The 25456-nt window shown below is 50.8% G+C and overlaps 1 protein-coding gene across 1 annotated transcript in view; it reads left to right on the top strand.

Annotated features, from left to right (window-relative positions):
- Window positions 1–1913: 1913 nt before the first annotated feature.
- The window catches only part of FAM178B (family with sequence similarity 178 member B), an 87852-nt gene continuing 64309 nt past the window's right edge, over window positions 1914–25456 (top strand). Inside the window, exons 1-5 of the mRNA XM_081265373.1 lie at window positions 1914–2204; window positions 3346–3407; window positions 6653–6757; window positions 14546–14698; window positions 22478–22583. Of these exons, the coding sequence (XP_081121499.1) occupies window positions 1929–2204; window positions 3346–3407; window positions 6653–6757; window positions 14546–14698; window positions 22478–22583 (702 nt within the window). The 5' untranslated portion in view covers window positions 1914–1928. The remainder of the gene's footprint in view (window positions 2205–3345; window positions 3408–6652; window positions 6758–14545; window positions 14699–22477; window positions 22584–25456) is intronic.

The following is a 25456-nucleotide window of genomic DNA, read 5'->3' as shown; positions in this document are numbered from 1 at the left end:
TGTCTTAGGAGGCTGAGATAGGAGGATTTTAAGTTCAAGGCAAGTCTGGGCCTCAACACAAAAAATAAAAAGAACTGGGAACATAGCTGAGTAGTAGAGCACCCCTGGGTTCAATCCCAGTTCAGAAAATAAAAACAAATAAAAGGAATAAACCATTTTAAGTGCTAGCAGCAATTAATTTCTTTACAACCATTACTACAACCATTTGTTGTAGTAAATTTTATTTTAAATTTTCCACTATTGTTGCATTTGGACTCTTGTTGTGTTAGTGCTTATTTTTTTATAAACTCTTTTTTTTAATATTTATTTTTTAGTTTTCGGCAGACACAACATCTTTGTATGTGGTGCTGAGAATCCAACCCGGGCTGCACACATGCTAGACGAGCGCGCTACCGCTTGAGCCACATCCCCAGCCCCTTTTATAAACTCTTGCTTTCTTTGATCAGGAGACTAGGCTCTCATCTGTTCTGCTGCTGTCTGGGCCTGGGCCTGGTCTGGTGGAGCTGTCTTGTGTGTGGCTTGGTCCATCATGGCTGGGCATGCCTAGTTTCTTATACTGGAAGAGGCTTGCTGGGTCAGTCCCAGAGTCCCTTTAAATCATCTATCCATTCAGCAAAAATGCACAGATGTGCTAGGTTTGTATTGGTGCTTGGGAAACTGTGGGGACCAGCTATCTGTGCCTCCCACCTTATCCACAAACATCCTTACAGGGAAGTGATGCCAAGCAAGCAAGATGTGCAGGGTGCCATTGTAACCGAAAGCTCAGTCCCTGTCCCCAATACCAATCAACTGACGATTTAATAATGAGGACACGGTTTTGAGAAGAAGAAAAAGAAGGTTTATTGCTTTGCTGGCAAAGGAGAAAAACAAAGGCTGTGACTCTCCAGATCAGGAAGGACAGGGAGGTTTTAAAGGAACTTCAAGAGTTACATTCCAGATGTGTTCTGGTAGGGGGGGTCCCAGGGCACTCTGATAGCATGTTAGGATTCACTTGTTAATTTGGGAGATATTCACTTCCCAGATCCTTAGCAGGAATCTTCTTTCTATAGTGTATATATTCAAGGGTAACTAACCAGGGGGAAGAAAAGATAACATTTTCTTTCTAATCTTGTTAGGGAAGGGGATAGGGGAAAAGAAAGGAAAAAAAAAACATAAAAAAAATAAATAAATAAACCTTAGAGTAACGAGGTCTGATTCAGAAGATGAAGGGACACTGTTACACCATCTCGGAACATGGCTTTCCTGTTGGGTGGTACTGGCTTTAGTTTTATGCAGGTTTTTAAACAGGTTAATGTTCTTACACTTGCCCATCATGTCCTTGAAATGAGAAGTCATGTCACACCCCCACCACCACAGTCACCTAGCCTTGGTGGTGTCCCAGTGCTCTGTTGTGAGGGGGACTTGAAGGAAGAGTCCCTCCCAGGCACCTCTGGCCAGGCGGCCTCCCTGGGTAATGCAGGGAGCAGAGCCTTAGCTTTCTCCTGGGGGTTTGCCTCACCTGACAGTGTTCCTTCCAGGACAGAGTGTCCCACAGTTGGAAGATGGCCAGGCCCCAGAAGACTGTGCTAGCCCTTCCTTGGAGAGAAGGTAGGTGTCCCTGTCTTGCATGGTAGAGCCCTACTCAGGGTGGCACCCATGGGGGATGGAAAACCCTGGCTGGGGATTTCCCTTGCATCCTACCTGTGGCAAATCCCAGGCTGCCCTCTCCTCAGCCTGGCTTTGTGTCTGGGATGATGGCAGGCAGACTGGACATCTCAGACTTTGTCTTATCCACAGGGGTCCAGGCAGCCACTGTCATGCCCATCTTCTTGCCTAACCTGAATCACAGCTTTTTGGACCATCCCCTGGGCCAGGGGCTCCTCCGCCCCTCCCGACGGCTCTGCAGCCCCACCTTGGCTCCAACTCCCAAGTCACCCAAGAAGCCCAAGATGCAGACCAGCGGGGACATGTTCCCCACTGACTGGAGTCCACCACCAGTAGAGTTCCTAAACCCGAGGCTACTGCAGACCCACCGGGATACCCCGGGCCAAAGGTGGGTGGGTGCTTCAGGTCCTCAGGGCCTGAGAAGACTGCCCAAGGAGTTGGCGCAGGACCCCCTGGGCTTTGACCCCAAGGAGGGCCTGGGCTCACTGGAGGAGCTGTTCTGGAATATGGCAGGCCCAAGCCAGCAGGCCGTGACTCCAGAGACAGATGTTCACGCTTCGGTAGGTGGCAGCCACTTTTTGGTCTCCTGTCTTTGCTGTCCTTCTTCAGCCACCCATTTCAGTTCCCTACTCCATGCCCCTCCTCTCTGCCTACCCCTTCCTCGATCATACCCATGGCCTCCTTTAGCCCCCTCCCCTTGACATCCTGCTCTGCCATATACCCCACCCTGGGGCCCTAAGGCCAGGCTGCACCTCTTCTCTTTGTTCTGCTTCTAATTTCTGCTGACACAGTGCCATTTCTGCACAGAAGCTCCTCAAGACCTTCATGGCTAAGGTTAGGATATGACCCTGGAGCAAGCAGGGATCTCAGTGCTGGGGTCTGGGTTCGGTTGAGCCCAGAGAGTCCGGCTGACCCTGGTCCAGCAATGGGATTCCTAATGAAAACCTCAGTGATGAATTTCAGAAAGGGAATAAAGTCCTCGTGTAAACAGTGTGTGGGGACCTTTAAGATCACATGGACCCAGAGACCATTCTCTAAGAATAGGGCTGCACTTGTTTGCCATAGCCTAAGATTGTCAGTAACCTGAATGTCCACCTCTAGGGAGCTAATAAAATACATCATAATATCCCAAAAGTGTTACACAAGCACCACAAATCTCTTTGATATTGATATGGAATGACTCTCAAAGTGTATTTTTTGTGGGGAGGGTACCAGGGATTGAACTCAGGCATCCAACTCTGAGCCACATTCCCAGCCCTATTTTGTATTTTATTTACAGACAGAGCCTGGTTACTGAGTTGCTTAGCACCTCAATTTTGCTGAGGCTAGCTTTGAACTTGTGATCCTCCTGCCTCAGCCTCTCAAACAAGATGTATTTTTAATTGAAAAGAACCAAGTGCAAGATAGGGTTATAGTGTTGTGTTAAGAGGGGATATCTATGATGAATTGTTGTTGTTCTTGTCTTTGTGTAAAATGTCTCTAAAAGCATTCAAGAAATGTCCACCTGTGTAAGGAGGGGCCTGGAAGGCTGGGATAGGTGACTGGGAGGCATGTTGTTGAATGCCATTGTGCTTTTTTATTTTTTTCACCATGTGAGTATATTATCTGTTCAGAAAAGGAAGCAAAATAAATAAGAGCTTAACTTGTCCCCTTGTGTCTTTGTCTTCCTTTCTTCCCCGTCCCCACGTTCTCTCTCTCCAGTTTGCCTCTGGGGGCTCAGAGCGCTATGTCAACAGCTTGGACTACTTACTGCAGGAGAAGAGGTGAGTGGAGGGGCATGTCTGTGGGGTTGGCAGCACTATAGCACTCAGAGCAAATCTGTCTGAATGAAGCAGGCTTCCCTGAACAGACACAGTGCGCCCGTGTGCATAGATTCATAACCAGCAAGTGGAGTGGAGCTGTGCCAAGGGTGGCATCTCTGAGCAGGGCGCCTCACCCCCCACCATGGACAGCACCCTTGTCCAGGTGCTTCTTGGCTTCCTTATGCCCAAAGACTGGAGGTGTTCAGTTAGTAGGGAGTGGAAAATGGACAACTGTGCCTGTGGCCTCAGGAGTCATGCTGGGCAGCACTTCCCCTGCCCTGTCCCGCCCCAGCATGGAAGCTCGCTTTCCCCTCGCAGGCTGGCTGCTCACACCTGCCCTCTCACAGTGGAGCCACACCTTGTCGCAGGTGGTTCTGGATCACTTCTGGCTGGCTTTCCCACCCACTGTCTTCAGCAGCTTCTAGAGGCAGGATCCCCGGCTGATGAGGATCGCAGATGCATCAGGGAGGTTCAGTGGCGTTGGGACCAGCCGCTGTTGCTGTTGGCTGAATGCCAGCTGGGGAGGTCGGCTGGCCCTGGTGAGCCCGTGGGGTGGAAAGGCTGGACCTGCTGGCCGGAGTAGACCCTCTCTCATGCTGGGAGCGGCCTCAGCAGCTGCTCCTGTGCTGGGGTCATCTTCCCAGGCTACTCTTTGATGGCATGTGAGCAGATGCTCGTGTGACCTAATTCTTCTCTGTCCCCTCTCCTGTCTGTTGGGTCGTGTTTCCTCAGTGTGCGTGGTTGGGTTGCATCTGCAGAAGCTGAGTGTAGACGGGGCAGTTCATGCTTAGGGCTCTGGCCTCACGGCTCCACTGGGCACTCAGGCTGGAGACTTGATTTTCCCAAGTTCCTCGCTCTGCCTTCTTGCCTACAGGTGGGCGTTAAACACACATGTGAGACTGATTACTGCTTTCTCTGCCTTTGTCCTTTTCTGGCCCTCTGCCCCCACCCACAGAGTCGGCCTTCCTCCCTCCTCCCAGCTCCTCTGACTTTTGTTTAGCTTCCTGAACCTGAGTATTTCCTCCCAACCAGATGGCAGGTCAGGGAAGGAGCCGTGTCTATGTATTTCCATGGTGCCGAGCACTGGGCCCTGAATTCATAGATACTTGAAAATATTGACAGGAAAGTGAATGCTTGTAGAGAACCCATACCTGGCTGTCAGTGTGCCTAGCAGTGGGAGATTCTTGCTCTTTTCCGGCCTGTTCAGTAGCAAACCTGGGGGCCTTTCAACAACAGGCAGTTATTTCAAGTGGGAGGTTCAAGATCAAGACTCTGGCCAGTTGGGTTACTGATTCAGGTTGTTCCTGTTTTACAGACAGCCACCTTCTTGCCATGTCCTCATGTTGCAGAGAAAGCAAGCTCTCTGGTTCCTCTTGTAATAAGGACACTAATTCTATTGGACCAGGGTCCCACCCTGTGACCTCATTTAGCTTTAATTATTTCCTTACTCCAAATTCAGCAACCCTGGGGTTTAGGGCTTCATGAATGGGTGGGCCGAGGCGTGGACATTTTCAGTGCATGGCACACCAAGCACTGGGCCTGGGCCAGACATTGGACATGTGGAGCGCCTGTTCACCTAGAAATGGAACAGAATGGATGTGGTATTTCCTAGTCTCTGGAGCTACTACGGGGGGCCCAAAAGAGCACTGCTTACTTAATCTGGAGGTCAGGAAAGGCTTCCTGGAGATGTTCTTGTCCTTGACCCTTGCAAGATAATAAGTTTTGTTTGGGAAGGATAAGCCCTGTGTAAAGGCAGGTGGGACAGGCCAGGCTGCTCCTGGCCAGCAAGGATAAGAGTCTCATTGAGGAGTGGGAGGAAGGAGGCAGGAGATACAGTTGAGGTAGCAAGGGGGCTGGATGGCTTGTAAGCACAGGTTAAACCGTGGGAGAATTTTAAGCAGGCACAGATGTGTTTAAAAAAGAACATTCTGGTGGCCTTTGGAGAACTGGTGGCTCACATCAGGAAACCCTGGGAGGAGCGTGAGGGACCTCTGATGGCTCTGTGGCCTGAGTAGCCAGGAAGTTGGGGGCCTTTGTGGGAAAGAGGAAGGCACACCTGGCCATATCACACTCAGCTGGAAATCATCTAGTTAGTGGTAATAGAAGGATCTGAGCGCAAGAGAGAGGCCTGGGTTGGAGAGAGAATATTTCAGAACTGATAGACCATGGTACCTGATAGCCCATGCTGCTGCTACAGCACCACCCTGACTTCACCTGGGATCTCCTGGCAGGTACTTGGAGGGGCTAGAGTGGGGCTGGGGAGGCACGGACAGTGGAAGCTGCAGGACAAACCTTACATCAGGGTTTGCAGAGTGGTTAGGGAATGTCTTGGGCCATTTTCTGTTGTAGGAGTAGAATAGCTGAGATGGGGTGATTGTAAAGACCAGGGTATTTTGGCTTGAAGCACTGGAGGTCCACAAGCACCTGCCAGCATTTGGTGAGAGCCTCGTGCTGCTGCATGTGTGGCGGGAAGGTGGGGGCCACACAGAAGAGAAAAGGGGCAGAGCTCCCGTGAGAGCCAAGAAGAGCTTAGTCTTTCAGAGGCCGTACCCCCTTGACTAGCACCTCTTACAGGGCCTCTACCTCTCAGTACTATCACACTGGCCTTCAGATTTTAGCATGAGTTTTGTTGGAGCCAAGTCATAATCAAACCACAGCATGGAGTCAGAGCCCCAGCAAGATAATGGTGCACACAAGGGGCCTGTGGTCACAACTGGTTGGAAGTAAACAGGGCTCCAGGCTACTGCAGGACAAGGGACAAAGGGTTGGGAGACACAGGGAGTGAGCAGGGGCTGGAGGGCTCTTGCTATCTGTGAGTGGAGAGCCAGACAGTGAGTCAGGGACACCAAGGAGCCCAGGGCGTGGTTCTGCCCGGCTGTGCAGCTGGACCTGTGGGAGCAGAAGAGCCAGGCTCAGGCCTAGTGTGTTAAAAAAAAAAAAAAAAAAAAGAGTGAACTCCAAAACAATGTCCACGAAGCTACACATAATATTAAGTGTCAGAACCCATCTTCCTTCAGGCCTATCAACTCATCTCTTCTCGCTGGAGGCAGCACAGTGCATGGATGCAGTGACTCCCACACCCCCCAAACTCAGACCCGGGTGCCTTCCTGCAGGGAGACCAGGGTGACTCGGCCTCTGCTTCCTAGCCTTGTAGGTGTATAGGGGTGCTTACAGCCTGGTGACAGGCTCTGGCTTTTTCCCCACAGGGAGCAGGCCTGGGAGCAGGAGCGGGAGAAGCTGCTGCTGCAGCACCACCCTGACTTCACCTCGGATCTCCGTGAAGATGAAGTGCCACTCACCCCCGAACACAGGTGCCAGGCTGGGGCCTCCTGCAGGTGTGGTCAGAATTTCAACCAGCAATTTGTAGGCCGTTCATGAGCTCTAAAGCAGAATCCTACTTTTATAGCCACATTCATTCATTGATTCAAGAAATATCTGATCAGCTGGTGGGTATCAGGGTCCAGTCTGGGCTTAGAGGACACAGATCATAAAACACAGCCCAGTTAACTGTCCAAGTTCACGAAACCAGATCTCTTTGGAAAATAGCTACAAGAAACCACATAACTGAAAACTGCCTTTCAGGGGGATTATGGCCACATGACTTTTTTTTTTTTTTTTTAAATCTTCCTGTCTGGGGAAAGAAAGTGACTTTGTCAGTGCTTTCATCTGGGTCAAGGCTGTGTTGGCCCTGGTTTAATTGGGCTGTTGGCTGGAGGGAGATCTGGATTCATTTGTACAACAGGGTCTGGGTCTTGGAGATGCCTGAAGACCACAGTTGAATCCTTTTTCTTTCTTTCTTTCTTTTTTTTTTTCCATACTGGGGATTGAACACACAGGCACGTAACCACTGAGACACTTCCCTAGCACTTTTTATATTTTATTAGAGACAGGGTCTCGCTAAGTTGCTTAGGGCCTGACTAAATTGTTGCTGAGGCTGGCTTTGAACTCATGATCCTCCTGCCTCAGCCTCCCTAACTGCTGGGATTATAGACGTGTGCCACTGTGCCAGGCTTGAATCCGTCTATAGGGTCTACTGTTTTCTATCTGCCTTATTTTTTTGAGCTGCCCTGGCAGAGCACCATGGACTAGGTGACTTGTGAAGAACAGAAATGTTTCTCAAGCTCTGGAGACTGGAGTCCAAGACCAGGGTGCCCGGATGCTCAGGCTGCACAGGGGGCCCTCTTCCAGGCTGCAGAGCACTGATGTCTTGAGTCCTCACTTAGCAGTAGAGGGCTAGAGAGCTCTCACTAGTCCTGTTCACAGCAGCCCCAAACTCATGATCTGATCACCTCCCACAGGCCCCATCTCCCAGTTACCTTGAGGGTTGGGATTCCAACATCTGAATTTTGGAGAGACACATTCAGTCTGTCACACCATTCATCCACCCATTTGTCCATCTACTCACACATTCATCCAACAGATGTTTATAGAGTGCCAACCTGTGCCAGGCGGCTAGATCCTGAGGATGTAGCAGGAGTGAAACCATCCTGCTGTCTGCCCTGATGACGCTGGAGTCAGGGTAGGGAGAGGAACAGTGAACAAGGTAAATGCAGCCGTGACAAGTGCTCAGGAGAGGGGGCGCACAGAGGCCAAACGGGGGTTTGGAGGAGGCAGGTGCAGAAGTCTTCCATGAGAAGGTAGCCTTCAGGAGACCCCTGAGAGGGGAGAGCAGCTCGGGCCTGTGGTGGGAGTGCTCCTAGCATGTTGGGAGCAGTGGGTGGGGGCCAGGAGGTTGGGGGGCCGGTGGTGGGCACCCACTTCACAACTCTTCCCCCACGTGAGCTGCTACAGCTGATGTGACGTGCATCCACAGGAGGCACCTGTGGCTACTCTGTTGGGTGGGCTGTGAGGACAGGCAAGGGCAGCAGGGAGAGAGCAATGAGGGTGTGCTGGGAAAGCTAAAGCAGAAGCATCCTTCCCTTCTGTTCACCACAATCAGCTCAGGAGATGTGACTGCCCTCCCTGCCCCAAAGGCAGAGACCCCACAGGGTGCCCTCAGGCCAACTCAGCTCTGACTCCACCTACCCAGAGATAGTGGCCACAAGGGTCCCACAAGGGGAGGGCTCAGCCATGGGACTGCTTGCGCCTCCGTGCCATCGCAACCCTGGCTGCTGCACTGTCCCCCAGTGACCGGGCATAAGTCAGGCTTCCCGCAAGCCCTCCTTGGGTTTGGCTTGACTTGCTGGTGGCTCACCGAACTCAGGGAAATATGTGTTGCCCAGTTTACTGTGAAGAATGTTAAAAAGTATGCAGTTGAAGAGGTGCTGAGTGAGGTTGGGGCAGGCGCAGCATCCAGCCCTCCCTGGGCAGCCGCCCTCCAGGGACCTCCACACATTCAGCCCTCCAGAAGCTCTCTGGACCCTCGTCCTTCTGGGTTTTCTGGAAGCTTCATGGCATAGAAAAGATTTCTGATAGACCAGGTGGGGAAGCCCAGTGAGGGCTGTGTGGTCAGCTGCCTTTCTCCAGGGTGTGGGCAGGACCCTCAGGAGCCAGGAGGGTCTTATGACCTCTGATCAGACAAAGGAGGTCACAGAATATCTCTGTGGCCAGCTGGGGCAGGGAAGATCGGTGTTTCTTTGATCCTTGGGGGATACCTTAGGGAAGAAAAATTCTAGCTTCCGTGCTCTTCCTCAGGGAGGGAGTTTAGATCTAGGAAACATGGACGAGAACTGTGGGTGGGGAGGTGCAGGAAAGTTCTGGATATGTTTTCAAGATAGAACTGAGAGAATTTGCTGACAGGCTAGATTAAGGATATGGCAAAAGGAGGGAATCTAGAAGGGAACCCCAAGTGTTTGGCCTCAACAGCTAGAGGTTAGGAGTATCTTTAAATGGGAAGACTTAAATGACCACAGGGTAGGTTGGTGTTGGACATGAGGTCAAGAATTCACTTGGGGAATTCTAGGGGCAAGATCGGGCAGGTGGCTTGGAGCATGAGCCTGGGAGTTCTGTGTGGAGGTGGCATTTGCCACCTCGAAGCTGGATGAGAACAAGTACCCTGGGGAACAAGTACCCAAGAAGATCAGGGCCCTGAGCACCTAGAGGCCATCAGCAAGAGCAGAAGAGGACGCTGTGTGGTCTGGAGGGAAACCAGCTGCCAAGTACTGGCAACCAGTGGTCAAATCAGGGCGATTGAGAAATGACCATTGCATTTAGCAAAATAGTGGTCATGGTGACCTTGACAAGAACAGCTCTGGTGGGCTACTGGGGTCAGGCCTGACTGGAATAGATTCATGGAGGACAGGGGAGAGGACAGGAGAGTGAGATGGGCAGTGGCTGGAGGAAGTGGGGTCAAGGCACATTGGTGGGTTGTTTGGTTAGTTGGTTGGCTTCTTTCTTTCTTGGGGAAAATAACAGCATGTTTCTGTGCTAATGGGAATGCTGTGGGAGAGGGGGCATTGAAGTTGGGGTGGAGGGGGTCTTCAGGATCCCTGTGCCCTAGAGTAACCCCTGCCATTGGTCTTGCTGAGTGCTATCCAGGCTTTTTTTTTTTCCCCCTGAGCCTGAGTATGCTTTAGCACTGGTCCAGGCTGTTATGGGCAAAGCTTTGATAAATGCTCAATGTTCTGTGTCCATTTCCGAAGGGGTTGTTGAGTGATATAAAATGTACTTGTCCTCAGAGCCTTGCTCTTAGGATCCCCAAAGAATTCACACCATTCTGATTGCTCAAAGGTGATTGTAAGGCTGTGCACATGCCTATAATCCCAGCAGCTTAGGAGGCTAAGGCAGGAGGATCACAAGTTCAAAGCCAACTTCAGCAACTTAGTGAGGCCCTAAGCAACTTAGCAAGACCCTGTCTCAAAATAAAATATAAGGCGTGCTGGGGATGTGGCTGCATGGTTAAGCACCCCTGAGTTCAGTCCCTGGTACAAAAAAAAAAAAAATGATCATGAGCAACACCATGGCTGGCCATTTGTCTTTTTTTCGACATTTTCTGATAATCACCTCTGCACTAGACCAAATATCAGCAGATTCTTACTGTGAAGTTTGTGGAGTCAATGTAACTTTAAGCCTGTGATTCTCTGTAGCAGAGGCTGGACTCCGCTGTTGTTGGGTGAAAACTGCCACAGACAACAGATCGGCTGGCGTGGCTGGCCTGGCCTCGCTTAGGAGGACCTGCTGTTACCCAGGAAGGCCCATTCTGCCTGCCACCCAGTATGCCAGCCACCAAAGCAATAGGTTTTGCAAAAGAGAAGGAGTTTATTCAGAAGGCAGTCCCAGGTTCACACATGAGGAGCCCCATTGAAGTCCACCTCCCCCAGGGGTAGGGTTTAGGGGTATTTATGGATAGAAAAAGAGTGATCTGAGAGACTGGAGCAGTAGGACAGTGATGGGAGGCAGGGAAAGTGAACCATCCACAGTCCGTGCAGGTACCATCAGCTACCCATTTCTTCATGGGACCCATGTTCAGAAAATGGCTGCATTAGCTGCTCTGAGTGTGGAGTTTGCAGCCCTCTGATGTCAAAGGTCACCCATCAGACAGTCACCTGTGCAGGTGCAAGTGCAGATCTGTGGTTTCAGCTGAGTTGAGGAAGGGAGACAAAAAGCTGTCTGAAGATTTTTGAACAACTTGGGCAGCTGTGACCATTGTGACCCTGTCAGACATCATCTGTTGCAAGGTCACACCACTTGGCTAAAGACCTTTCAATGAAAATAGAAGGGAGTGGCTAAAAGCAAGAACAGCGAAAGGTTGTGTCCGGGCTCCCCTGGGCTTGTCTGGATGGTGGGAAGTCTAGGAACTCATTGGGATTGGAACCATTGTCCCAGATAATCAGGCAGAGCTTCTTGCACAGTGCAGGAGATCCAGGGCAGGGCTGCTGAGAAGTGCCCCCTTGAATTCCAGGAGGGCAGGTGCTGGTGCTGCTTGATATCCCAGCAGATTCAGGGCTTCCCTCTCAAGAAGGCCTTGTGGTACCCCACGTGACCAGGGCCATCTTCTCTGTGAGCTGAGGCATGGATTGGGCTTCTGGCTTCCCACTTTCTGGATAGATAGGCTCTGAATGGAACCTCTCAAAACCTTTGTAAGCTCTGAATGGAACTTCTCAAAACCTTTGTAAAATCTCTGTAGCAAGAATAACTGTTGCCATTGTTCCCTCTGACCACATCTAGGATGCTGTAAGTCAGGGCTTGGAGGTTTCACAGTTCCTCACTTTAGAAAGGGAGTTATCTGTGTAGCCAGCTTAAAGCAGGAGATACTCCTGGCTTTGAAATCACTGCTGGTTTTCTGGGCTCGTGACGTTTTCCAGTGGTGCTTTGAGAATGCCTCTTTGACAACAGTCACTTTGAGGTGGTTGTTTTGATGTGGGATCATTCTGATGGGACTGTTCAACCTTATGCCTAAAAAAGAAAAAAGGCAATTCATTACAAAGCCCAGCGGCCTATTCTGTCTCTGAAGAGGCCCAGGAAGTGGTGGGGCCAGGGAACAGGCTGTGAGTCTGGATGGGGTGCAGCTGAGGTGGGGCCAGGCCCTAGCCAGACAAGGCGATTAGGATTGCCACAATTGCCTGTCCCAGAAAGGACACCAAGATCCTGAGCATGTCTGCTCGTGGCCTGGGAATGGCCTGTGTCTGGAAGGGATGACATCCTAAATTCTTTCTTCAAGTTAAAAGACCTAAGTGTGTGCCAGGGCAGCAGGGGGTGGTGGGGGCTTGGGGGGTGGATATTTAAAACACAGCATCATCCTTTATTGCCAGCTCCAGGCTGCACAGGAAATCCTCAATTAGATGTGTAATTGTCGTCTCAGAATGGCTAATAATGTGCATACATTATAGTCAACATCACAAAAATCCCTTTGGTTTTGGGGACAGGGCTAGGCCCCCTTCACAAATGAGCCCAATTCTTACAGAACTTTTAATAATTTTCAAATTTTTCCTGACTATAAAAGCAATATAAGCTACAGTAGATACTCATAAAAGTCTGATGGCAAAGACATAAGCAAGAACTCATTTTACCACTTGCATGGCAGCTTTTTATTTTTAAGTTGTTGCTGGAGCTTTATTTTATTCATTTATATGTGGTGCTGAGAATTGAACCCAGTGCCTCACAAGTTCGAGTCAAGCGCTCTACCACTAAACCACAACCCCAGCCCTTGCATGGTGGTGTGTTGAGATGGTTTCTAAAAGCCTTCAGATCAGATCTTCCTGTCCCGTCAGTGGTCCCATTCATTGTCCCATTTCATTCTCAGCAGAGCCCTGGGATGTAGGTGGGGCCTTACCTGGGGCCACGTGGGCTGAGAGGGAGACAGGTGCGCATGGCTGGCCAGCAGGCTGCAGGCTTCGCACTCACCTCCAGTGGAAGCTGTGGGTGTCCCAAATCCTGATGAGCCCCTGAGCTGTTCCTAAGTTTGCTGTCTTAGACAGCAGGCCTAGCTGGGAACCTGGCTGGGCATGGGCCGTCTTCTGGAGAGAAGAGGGAAATCAGTGTATACAGCTTATTTAGTTTTATTGTTGTTAAATGTATGTTATATTACTACAACATTAAGCAGAACTATCATATATGAAGTAAACAGAACATGTCTACTCTTCTCTCTCCTCACCCTGATCCTGTCCCCTAGGGATGATTGTTCTAGATCACAGTGGGGTATGTCTTGTATGTCTGAGTAGATTTGTATTCTTGTATACAAACATGTAGATATTCCCCCCTTACGCACGTTTCACCTTCCATAGTGTCAGTACTTGCCCATAGTCAACTGCTCTCTGAAAATATTAACTAGAAAGTTCCAAAAATAAACAATTCAGTTTTAAGTTGCACATCATTCTAAGCAGGGTGAGGAAATCTCATGACGTCCTACTCCATCTTGCTCAGGACATGAATCATCCCCTTGTCTAATGTATCCACACTGTATACACTACTCACCAATTAGTTAAGAATTGGATTATCTGATTGACTGTCACAGTATTGTCGTGCTTGTATTCAAGTAACCCTAATTTTATTTAACAGCAGCCCCAAACTTCAGAGTAGTGATGCCAGCTAATCAGATATGCCAAGGAGATAGTATAAAGTGATTCCTTTAAGTGAGAGGATGAGCATTCCCAATAAGGAAAGAAAGATTATTTTCTGTGTTGCCAAGATCTGGAATGGAAGAATGAATCTGTGGAATTAATAGTTTTGCTTTCACACCTCAAACTGCATAGATTACAGCCACGGTGTGTGATAAGTGCTTATTTATGGAAAAAACAAGCTATAGTGTTCGATACTATATAAGTAAGGTTCCAGGCATCCACTGGGGGTCTGGGAGCATATTCCACAGGGGCAAAGGGTATGACCATGCGCACGCATGCACACACGCACGTGCGCGCGCGCACGCGCGCGCACACACACACACACACACACACACACCCTGTTCTGCAGTTTGCTGTTTCTACCCACCAGTGTACAGTAGTCAGGTGTCCATGCCAATCTGTCATGTAGAGATTTAGCTCACTGTTGGGAACCATCTGAAAGCCTTCCTTTTCCCATCCCCGTTTCAGAGGGTTCCCTCTTCCCTTTTCCTTCCCTGTTCATGGGCACAGCTCCGATCTACTAAATCAGATGCTTGGCAGGGATAGGCAGGCTCTGCGTTTAGCTGGAGTCAGGGGAGAATCCAGCCCTGGCAGCTGTCCTTGATGCCCTCCTGCTGTCCTGTGCTTCCACCCAGCCCCTGTGGCCCCTGGGCCACTGCTTCCTCAGCCCTCCCAGGACATTCTCCCTGGCCTTGGCTGCACCAGCCCTTCTGCCCGCTCTCCCTGTTCGCACTGTGTGGGCTGCTCTGTTGTGGGTCCCTCCCCTAGCCAGTGAATACTGCAGTGAGTTTACACTTCTCTTGGTTGGCCAATGCTGATGCACCCTTCAAACCTGGCCTTGAAAACATGCAGTGAAAGTTGACCTGAGCAGAGCTCCTGGGTGGAACCGGTGCTAGCTCCCCATCCCCTGGCCCTGAAGTGGTGTTCTGATAGAGCAGGCTGGTGAGGGCTCCATGTCTACAGGTACATGGCCCTTCATTCATCAGCAGGTAGTGCTGTCCCTCTGGTCTACGGGGGCTCCCCTGGGCCATCCATCCTTCCCTCCATGCTCCAAGCCCAGATGTGCCTCTGACCCCTGTTCCCCTCCCCTTGCCTCTCCAGGATGCTGGTGGAGAGGTTCTCCGTGTCCCTGCAAGTCATCCCACCTGTGCATCCAGGTGAGACTGTGTTTCTGCCTAGGCGTCACCCCCTGCCCTGCATTCTGGACTCCTCACATCTAAAGCCACACAACCACCTTGAAGAACTGTTTCTCAGGTAAGTGTGTTGGTGGGGGCAAAGCCTCACCAGGCCCCCTCCCTCTAGAGCCCAGGGATAAGGGACACCCCAAAAGAGGTCATCCAGAGCCATGTTTTGATCAATGGCTGTGTGCTCTTTTAGGGATATCAGTGACATAGTCATGCCTGTCTACTTATAAAATTTATTAATTTAGCACAAACTGTAAAAAATCTTCCACTGTTGCACAAACAGTCTGTGAGTGGGGCGCAGCATACAGGGCCTGGGGTTTACGGTTCAGTCAGCCCTGGGACCAGTTTCTGAGCCATAGGGGGCCTGTGATGGTTGCTTCCATCCACAGCAGGGCCCCCTTATCCTTAGTGTCACATTCTGCAGTTTCAATTACTTGTGGTCAACTGTGGTCTGAAAATATTATATGGAAAATTCCAGAAATAAAAATTTCATTGATTTAAGTTGTGTCCCATTGTGAACAGCATGATGGAGTCTCAGGCCATCCTGCTGTGCTCCAACTGCAGTGTGATCCCCTCTTGTCCGGTGAACCCACACTGTGTTCCAGTTGCCCATGAGTGTCCTTGTAACTGTCACTGTCTTCAGAGCTGCTGTTGCAGGGTCCCAGTGTGTTCAGGTGACCTCTGCTTCACAAGAGCAGCGATGCTGGGAGTTCAAACGAGCCCCAGGAACAGTGAAGCACTTCCTTTAAGTGAAAGGTGAGAGTTCTTGATTTAAGGGAAGAAAAAAGTGATATGCTGTGGGTGCTGCGAGCAGAGGTAAACCAGACCTCCAGTCCAGGGAGCCAGGAAGCAGAACTCTGCTAGCTTTGCCATCACACCTCTTCTTGCAAAAATTTGGGCCATAGTGTGTGCTAAGTGTTTAGTGAAGTTGGAAAAGGTACTAAATTGTAGGGTTTGGTACTATCCACCATTTTGGGCTCCCATTGGGGGTCTTAGAACATGCCCCCCACGGGAATGAGGGAGCACTGTATTTGCTGGAGACGTGGCACCTCCTTGGTCTGTGGGATGCCAACACAGAAATTTTTCCCCAGCCATGGGCACACCTGATAACAGGAGGAAGCTGTCTTGTTCCTCTCCTTTTGGGGAGTAAATGTATCCCCGTTACACATAACCACCTCCTAGATTGCTTTTTAAGAGGATTTTTTAATGATTTACCACAATAATGTTCAACACTTAGAGTTGTGAGAAAGAAAAAGTCCACGGGATTCAGTGCAATTGTAGTTTTCCGGGTACCCTGCTGTGTTGGACGACAAGGGAATGTAAAAAGGGCCACCATTGGCCACCTGTAAGGAGCACAGAAGTTGGACTGCTTCTGTGGTCTCTTAGGCCACATTAAGACTTAAACATAGGAATCTTACTCTCTTTTCCAGCCATGCAGGGCTTTCTTATGAGTGTTAGTTCATTTTCCATTACAATAACTAAATACCTGAGGCTGGGTACTTATAAAGAAAAAAGCTCATGGTGGAGGCTGAAAGTCCAAACAGCATAGCACTAGTAGTGGTGAGAGCCCATAGTTGCATCATCTCATGGCAGGTGGCACTGCATGGTAGGAGTTTGTGAGAGGGAAGGATCTCAGGGCCAGACTGGAAGCCAAAGAAAAGTTCAGGGAAGGATCCACTAATGACCACTTGAGGCTCCACCTCTGAAACATTCCTACACCTCCTATCATCTCCATGTTGGGGATCAAGCTTCCAAAACTTGACCCTCTAGCATACACACTCACTGTGCTAACCACGGCATTAGGTTTATTTCATTAATTCTGAGTTCATCATATTTTGTAACATAAAGATTATTCTTAATATTTTGATGTTTCCTTTAAAAGTTTTTTAATTTTTCTTAATGTTATTGTATTTTTTATACCTTTATTTTATTTATTTATTTTTACATGGTGCTGAGAATTGAACCCAGTGCTTCATACGTGCCAGGCAAGCACTTTACCACTGAGCCAAAACTGCAGCCCCTCCTTTAAAAAATTTTTATCGTAGAAAATTGCAAACATATAAATGTAGAGTGAACAGTGGCATTCACCTGTAATCCTAGCTATTTGGGAAACTAAGGCAGGAGCATTGCAAGTTTGAAGTCAGCCTAGGCAACTTAGACCCTGTCTCAAAATTTAATTTTTTTTTTTAAAGAACTGGGGATATAGCTCAGTGGTAGAGCCCTTGCCTAATATGTGTGAGGCCCTGGGTTCTATAAAATAAAATTTTAAAAGGAAAATAAGAGTAAAAGTAGTGAAGAACATAACCTATCTCTATGTATCCATCTGTCAATTCAGCACGGATTAGCTCAAAGCCAGTCTTTTTCCTTTCTGCTCCACCCACCAAAACCATTCCCCCAGGATTACTTTCCAGGAAAATCTCAGACACACATAATTTAATCTGTAAATATTTCAGATTATGTCTCTAGAATATAGCACTCTACTTTTTTTTTTAAGAGAGAGAGAGAGGAGAGAGAGAGAGAGAATTTTTTAATATTTATTTTTTAGTTTTCGGCGGACACAACATCTTTGTTTGTATGTGGTGCTGAGGATCGAACCCGGGCCGCACGCATGCCAGGCGAGCGCGCTACCACTTGAGCCACATCCCCAGCCCAGCACTCTACTTTTAGATGTAATTTTAATACTATTATTGCACCTAAAAATAGTAATTTCTTATCATTTGTATCAGTCAGTATTAAGATGTCAGGTGTCTTGCCAGGTAAAGTGATGCAAGTGTGTAATCCCAGCTGCTCGGGAGGCTGAGGCAGGAGGATAGCAAATTCTAAGCCAGCCTCAGCAAATCTGTGAGGCCCTAACAACTTAGTGAGACCCTATCTCAAAATAAAAAAGGGCTGGAGATGTAGCTCAGTAGTTAAGTGCCCCAAGTTCAATTCCTGGTACCAAAAAAAAAGAATTGTTTTTCAGTTGTCTTTTTTTTTTTAATATATTTACTTTATTTTTATGTGGTGCTGGAGACTGAACCCAATGCCTCACGTGTGAGGGGCAAACACTCTACCACTGAGCTTTAACCCCAGCGCCTTCAGTTGTTTTATCAATGATTTTATAAGTTGTTGCCATCAGCATCTGAGTTGGCCCAGGCACTGCAGCAAACAATGTAGTGCCGCTTTGCCCTCGTACCTGGACACCTTAACCATTTTCCTGGCTTTTGGACACACACATTATAAGCCACATGATGGGCATATTCTTTCACAGAAGCACTTGCCTGAAGGTCTAGAGTGTTGCTGGCAGCTATGTGAGATTATTGGATGTGCAAGAGCATTGGTCAGGGTTCACAGTAATGGAAAAAGGACCTAACAGAGCTGATAAAGAAAAATTGAAGGAAAAAGAAGGAAGGATAGTGGAGTTGGAGAAAGAAGAGATACAGACTCTAGGGCAGCGGAGAGAGGGAGGCTCCCTCCCTGCCTCAGCCCTGGGCTGTGCCCACAGCAGGTCTCCTGTCCTGGACTGGCTGGTGGACAGAAGTGTTGACAGATGAGCCCCATGTGGAGTGGTGACCCAGGATCAGCCAGTGCTGCCAAACAGGGCCAGGTGGCCTCCCAGCTTCCCTCCTCCCTCAGATATGCTAATGAGCCTCCAATCCTGTGGCTTTGGGAATCTGCACAGGGCTTTCTGGAGGAATGCCCTGCCCGCTGTGTGACACTGGGATGTGACATTGTCGGTGGCTCCCGCGGGGTAGTGGGCAAGGGCCACTTCCTGGAGGTCACCATTTAGCCTTGGGTCATCTTTCATTTCCTGTTTATGCCAAAAACTTCATTCAGACACAGAATGGGAAAGGTCCTAGTGACCACCAGGACCCTGCCATATTCAGCCAGAGGGTACCAGGTCTTGCAGTGCAGAGAGTTCACACTTTGTGAGCTGGCAGGAGATTTTATGTTCCTAGTTATACGCCTCTGCCTTTTCCAAACTTTCTACAATGAAGGTATAATTTTTATCATTGGAGGGAGAGAAAGTGTTATTTTTTTTTTTAAATCACCTCTTGAAATAGATTCACTTCTCCTTACCCTTCTGTGAAGGGAGAAATATCTTTCTTTTCTCTGAACAAAGTGGGAAATGCCAGCACAGATCAAGCAAGCTGTTCACCTTGGGTCACAGAGCAGGTGCAGGTGGGCTGGGCAGCAGAGTGCAAGAGGCCTCCCTGACTGTGGCCTGCACAGGTTTGTGTGGCTGAATGTGTGACCTTGGGTCACTCCCTGGAACCAAAGTAACATATCCTAATGACAGCAGTTGGTGTCAGCCAGTTCCAGGAGCTGAAGTTTTTCCTCCTTCCTTGACAGCAATTCAAAAGCAAATCAGATTCTCCCTAGTGCAGAGCATCAGAGCAGAAACGAGCTCCACGGGAAGGGAGAGGTGGCCTGCCTGGCCGGCTTGCTCACAGGCTTTCCTTAGAGTCCACACATGTCCTCTGGGCACATCTGCCACTACTGGCATGAGGGTGGGCATGGGGCAGGGCGTTCCTGTGGGAGGACTTCAGCAGGCAGGAATAAGCAGCAGGGGGGCGAGTCCAGTCTCCTCACCTCGTGGCACCGAGTGTACCTGCACCTTCCCGAGGCCCAGAAGCCCTGGCTCCTGTTCTGATTCGAGCACCTCCTCCTCCTGGAGGGGCCACCAGGGTTGGAGCTGTGAGTAGCAATCCACCAGCTGTGGGCTGTGGACAGGATTCAGTCCTGCTGGCTGGAAATGCCCCTAGTTATGAATAAAGCAAGCTGGGCTGGTGCTGGGAGCCCTGGGCTTCTGACCAGGTGGCTCCCTTAGCTTTAAACAGAGGAAAGAAAGAAACAGAAGAGGGGTGTAGGAGAAGGCCAGCCATGTTGTTGTTTGTATTCTGCTTAGGCATTTACTTAAACTTTCTTTTGAAAACCTGGCGAGCGCCCAGAAACCAATACTATATAAATAACTGCCCTTGGTGTTTATCCTCCTGCCATCACTTGGGATTCGTGAGGCATTTGGAGACTGCCCACTGGGACTGCTGCCCATAAAATAGGCAAGGAGGTAGAAGCTGGAAGAATCTTCCCTTGGACATTATCAGGATCATAAATTCCAAGGAGGGCCAGGCTCTGCTCCAGCAGCTTGGTGTGCAGAACCGGGCTGGTCCCCCACTTGGTCCATGCTCATCCTGAGGGCCTCCCCTTTGGGCCAATTTTCTCCCCTTTTTTCCTTCTGTTCCAGCAGGCGGTGATGGGGAGAGACATCTGCCTTCTGTCATTGCCATCATGACTAGGGATTAGCAGTGCCCTGGCTGTGGCTGGACACACAGCTGAGGCCCTCGTGGGAACCTCCCTTCACTGGGACCCTCTGGGGTGACAGCTGGGGCTTCACACTCAGCTGGGCCTGCATGCCATCTGCTGTCCCTCCCCTTCTCTGCCAGGGTCCTTTGGCATTCTCAGGATAACTTTTGACCTCAGTGTCGGCAGAGGCACCCACAGGCCCCCAGCATCAGCATTTTTGTTGTGGAGATATGACACTGGCTTTTTCAAATCTGACAACTCCTGATTCTGTCACCCAAGATTCTTGAGATTCTGCTCCAGACATCCCCCACCTCTTCCCTTTTCCTCATCTCTCTGCTTGGATGCTGGCCTGGGGGGCCCCTTCTTCCTGCTCCAGAGGCAGGGCAGTGTGCACACAGGGTCAGGCTCAAGGTTACCTGTGCTGTGAAGGACTCCCTCCCTGGCCGGGTGCAGGGCTGTCTGGGTGGGCAGCACTCCCCTTGTGCTGAACAGGTGCCCCACTTGACTCTGGGGTCCAGCCTGTGTCTCACCTCGCGCCTTGTGATCTCGTGTACTTCTGGACCAGAATTCCTTGAAAGCCATTTGTTCCAAGGCAGAGCCAGAATATGCCCTTCCTGGCTGTCTAGTTTCTTATCTCACAGATGAAACCAAACTCAACAGCAGTGAACTGAAAAGATCTGTCATTTCTCTGGCAGAAACTGCTCTGCAAGGCCTGTGTAGCAGAAGGAAGACTTTGCGACCCAAGAGATCACTCCCTCGGTGCAACAGTTGGAAATGTGTGGCCCGAACCAGCAGGGACTTGTACTGTTGGCTCCCTCTCCAAGAAACTGGCAGGGTACCCCCAGCCCACAGCAGAATACCAGAGCCAGAGTCTCCTCAAAGTTCTCCTCAAAGTGCCTCAATGTGTGGCCTCCGGCAGGGTTCTGCCAACATGCAGGTCCCTACAGATACCCCTTAGTATCATCTGCACTCAGGCTGTAGGGCCTGTGCTTATGCCGTACACTTTGGGGTCAGCTGGCCAAAGCACCCCTGTGACTGGGCACGTGGGGTAGCACAGAGCGTGCCCCAGCAGCCCTGGGTGTGCACGTGTTTGGGAGCCCTTCATGGCCACAGGAACAAAGTCTCTTTCTCCTCTGAACTTAAATGACTTTGAAAAAAAAAAAACATACAATTTGTAAATTGCCTGGACATCCTCAGGGAGACAGCATCTTGGCTCTGAGGGGAATCTTGGCTTTGGAGTGTTCTGTTCCTGGCAGATGAAAGCATGACGTCCTTTTCCAAAGGGGTGGGGGCTGAGTGAGGATGATTCTATCTCGGGTCATGACATTAAATGCTATCTGAGTGTGCTCTGCATGGATCTGGCCACCAAAAAGAACAAACATGAAATCACTTTCTTGTTTTTCTGGAATCCACGTAGTCGTTGGGGGCATTATCTAGAATGACAAAGTAATGGAGCAAGTATACAGCGAGTGGGAGCTCCTGTCCCGACCTGGCCTGCCTGGGGGTGACCAGGAGTTTGGGGAAAGCGCCAGAGTGCAGCCAGCCCCTCTAAATTGACCTCCAAAGCATCTGCCACCAGAGAACCTCTGGCCACATCAGGTCCATCTGCCCATTCAGTGGAGACCAGAATCCTGTAGGTCAAGGTGATTTTGCAGGGCTCCTCTCCACATCAGCAGTCTGACTCTGAGGACTCCAGTTGAAGGGAGGGGCCTGGTGGGAAGGCACTGAACGCACTGGCGGGTCATGCCCTGATCCAGGGACAGGGAGTTTCTAAAGAACCCTCTGGGGAACCCTCACTTGGTATTTCCTTCCCAGAATTTCCCCATTCTGGGCCCCTCTCTGTTATTTTTCCATCCTCTCAGGTGTCCCCTTGGTGTCGGAAAAAAAATACAAGATGGGGAGGAAATGCTCTGTGTAACCGGACCCGGAGGTCTGTGGGTAATCCTGCCTGCCCCCTGCAGCCCTGAGCCACAGGTGGAGAAGCCTGACTCCTCCATTCCTGCCTCACCTCACCAAGATCCTTTCCCCACCCCTGGTAAATGCCTCAGTTTTCCCCTCCATCAAATGGAAAGGGTGGACTGTACTGTCCACTCCTGTGTTTAAAACAGTGAGGTGGGGGCTGGGGATGTGGCTCAAGCGGTAGCGCGCTCGCCTGGCATATGGGCGGCCCGGGTTCGATCCTCAGCACCACATACAAACAAAGATGTTGTGTCCGCCAAAAAAAACTAAAAAATAAATATTAAAATTGTCTCTCTCTCTCTCTCCCTCTCCTCTCTCTCTCTCTCTCTCACTCTATCTTTAAAAAAATAAAATAAATAAAATAAAAAACAGTGAGGTGTATCCTTGGAAAACACTGGAGAAAGGCAAGTAGTTCTGATGATGGCGGTTGGGGGGGGTGGCGGCGGCGAGGTGGTTTTCCAGACAGCACCTCGTGTCATGGACTCTAAAGCATGTGTCCCTAGTGTTCCAGCATGCCTCATGGCCAGAGTCTCCAAGACAGGTGCCCCTCAGGCCTCTGCTGGGCCTGCATGGAGCCTCCCCTGACCTTGCCCCTCCGTCTCCACAGCTCCCCAGTGGCACAACAGCTCTCCTTCCTGCACAATGGCCTCCTGAGCAACCTGTACCTGCACACCTCTGACTGCCCGGTGCCTCTGCTCCAGTGGCTGTTCCAGGTGAGGAACACAGACGTGCCACCAGGTGGCAGGAGCGCGGCAGCCTCGTGGCCCATAGGCCAGCAGGCAGGAAGGACCAGCCACTTCAATTCGCCTTGCCACGAGTGCTATGAGGCTGGTCCTGCCCAAGAAGAGGGAAGAAGGTGATGGGCACGAGTCCTCACCTCACCTAACGTGACAATGCCAGGTTTGGGCCATGCAGGGACCCAGCTGTCATGCAGAGCTGGCAACTTCCTGGGCTCCATACTGTCAGAGTGTGTGCCTCTCAGGGTGTTGTCTTTGCCACCAACCCTGCAGCACCCTTTGAATTCTGAGCCGAGGGTCCTTGAGGGAGGGAGTGTTGAGTGTCTGCGTGTCCCACAGTGCAGTAGTGGGTGGCTGGGAAAGCCAGGAGCAGCTGCTGCCCCTGCTCCAGTTCCAGGCTTGGGACCTTCTCCCTGAGGGTCAGGGAGAAGCACTAGAGCACCCTGGAGCCAGCCCGGATCTGAATGCAGGGCAAGAGGATGCTGCCTGGCCTTAGGCCCCATCCATAGCTGTCCCTGTCTGGAGATGGGCAGGTCACAAGTTCCAGCTGGTCCCAGTGCTGCCAGTTGGAGCCTGGAGCCCAGCTGTAAATCAGAGCCACCATGAGGGTGGATTATTCAAGGAACGCCTCAGCCTGGTCAGCCTTCCAGAAAGAGCTCTCGCTGCTGCTCTGGGGTCCTGCATGGTGCTCCTCCCTGCCTCAGAGGAGAAGGGTGCCAGCTCCTGGGGCCCTTGTGTGTGGCTGTTGCCCTCATCCCTAACCCAGGCCTGGGGGGATGGCGGATGAAGAGCAGGGAACAGTGTGGTCATTATTCTCTGACCCCGTCTGCGCAGCTTCTCTCTGCTCCTTGCACAGTATGTGACAGAGTGACAATTGGGCATTGGGAGACACAAAGAGACCCTCTAAGGCAGCACCCACAGAGGGTCCCTGTGTGGCCCCGACACCCTGTGGAGCACCCTCCCACAAGGCTCAGTCCTCACAAGGCTCTGAGCCCCCAGCCTCGGCCAGCCAGCTGGATGGAAGAACCCTCCCAGCCTCTTTTCCCACCTCGGCTAGGCCAGGGTGGGGGCGTGTCGAGGACTCAGCCCTGTGGCCGACAGCTGAAGTGCAGGTTCTGGCACTGCCTTGCGGGTGTCACCTTGGGTGAATCACCTGGCATCAGCTCTGTGCATATACTGAGCCTATAGTCCCGTGTGGAGGTTAAATGAGTAAATCCTACAGACCACCCTGCCCTGTGGGACCCCCACGCTCTGCTTAGGGCCTGGGCGTCATCCACAAGAAGAAACCAAAGCCTCGTGTCTCCTCTGGACTGAAGCCCATCAGTGAGGGGCACACAGGACCTGGGAGCCTTCTGGGGGCACTCGGTACCTCCACACTCGTGTACTTTAGGAAAGGTTTCAGCTGGGAGGGGCAGAGAACCCTGGGGGTTCCTTACAGAGATACAGGGGTAGTGGGATCCCAGGGCAGGGATGTGCTGGACCTCAGGAGGAGCTAGAGCCAGGGTCAGGGAAGGGCAGGATCCTAGGTCACTTTCTTCTCCTCCAGTTTCCATGGCCAAGTAAGGCCAGGTCCTGTTCCCAAATTGGAATCCCCAGGAAGGAGAGTGTGCTTGGCCTAGGAGAAGCCAAGTGGCCTGTCCCTTCACAGGCAGTTGGATGAGTACAGTGGCAGCAGGGCTGGACTTGTGTGTATGTGAGCTCCATTCTGAGAACTAGGGGCTGGGATGGTCAGCTACTTCCTCTGTGCATTCAACTGCTTCCTGAGGACATCCTGAATTCTCACGAGGACTCAGTCAAGTGCCTACCTCTTCCCCTTCCCAGGGCCTTCCATTGGTGTCCTGTGGGCCCTGGTCACCAGGCTTTGGCCCCAGTGCTCTTGACCTCCATGGGCTCATCCCTGGGCCTCATGTGCATCTGCCAGCAGGCCTTCCAGGGAGTGGACAGAAGTAGGTAGCATTCACCCTTGGAAAATTTATATTCTTATTGGGAGATGTTAAAACGTTCAGTTCTGAAATAGTGAAAAGAAGGAAGGAAAGGAGGACGGCCGAGGCCGAGGCTCTGCGGCCGAGTTTCTGCAGGCTTTTTGGGCAGCTCTCCTGGGAACCCTACTGTGAAGGGGGTACAGTGGCAGGCTGGCAGAGTGCTGAGCAGCAGGCAGTGAACTGCAGGAAAGATGCCTGACAGTCACAGTCCAAGGCTGCCTGAGACTAATGGCCATTTAGAGTTGTCCCAGTGGAGGCCAGGGGCCCAGCACTAGCCAGTTAGCAGATGCAGGCTGCCCTTGGAGAGGGGCGTGATCTTGGGTCAGGCACGTCCTCCAGAGTCACTGCCAGAGGACCTCAGCTCAGGGTCCTCTGGTCCTTGTGGGAACAAGAGTCTCAGTTCCCAGAGGGGAGTGTCCACAGTGCCTGCCACAGCACTGAGCAGCCCTATGCAGGAGCCCCACCAGCCAAGGCCTGGCCTTGTCCCTGTGTCCCCAGACTGGATGGCACTCCATTGCTCATCTCCATGTCACACTCTCTCCATGGCCTAAATCCCTAGCACATGGTTCTTGGGCTCAAGGGGCATTCAAATAAGGACCCCAGTGAGTTTGAGTTAGGCGGGCAGCTACCCTTAGTTGTTCGAAGATCTGTGCCCAGTGCCCAGGACCAAGCCAGATAAGTTAATGTGCTGACCTGGACATGATTTGAAGCCACAGCAGGGCCATCGCTGTCATTAGACAGCTGACTGTGGCCAGTGCTTGCAAGCCCTTTCTCTTCCCTTCCACTGGCTCCTGCCTTAGAGGGGACATGGCTGTGACTGCAGGGAATGAGGGCAAAAAGACCAAGACCCCACACAGGTCATGTGGA

Source organism: Spermophilus citellus, assembly GCF_964194105.1.
Source record: "Spermophilus citellus genome assembly, chromosome: 13".
In the NCBI taxonomy this organism is placed as follows: domain Eukaryota; kingdom Metazoa; phylum Chordata; class Mammalia; order Rodentia; family Sciuridae; genus Spermophilus; species Spermophilus citellus.
Note: the sequence above shows the minus strand (reverse complement) of the source record. Positions and strands in the feature narration are given on the sequence as shown.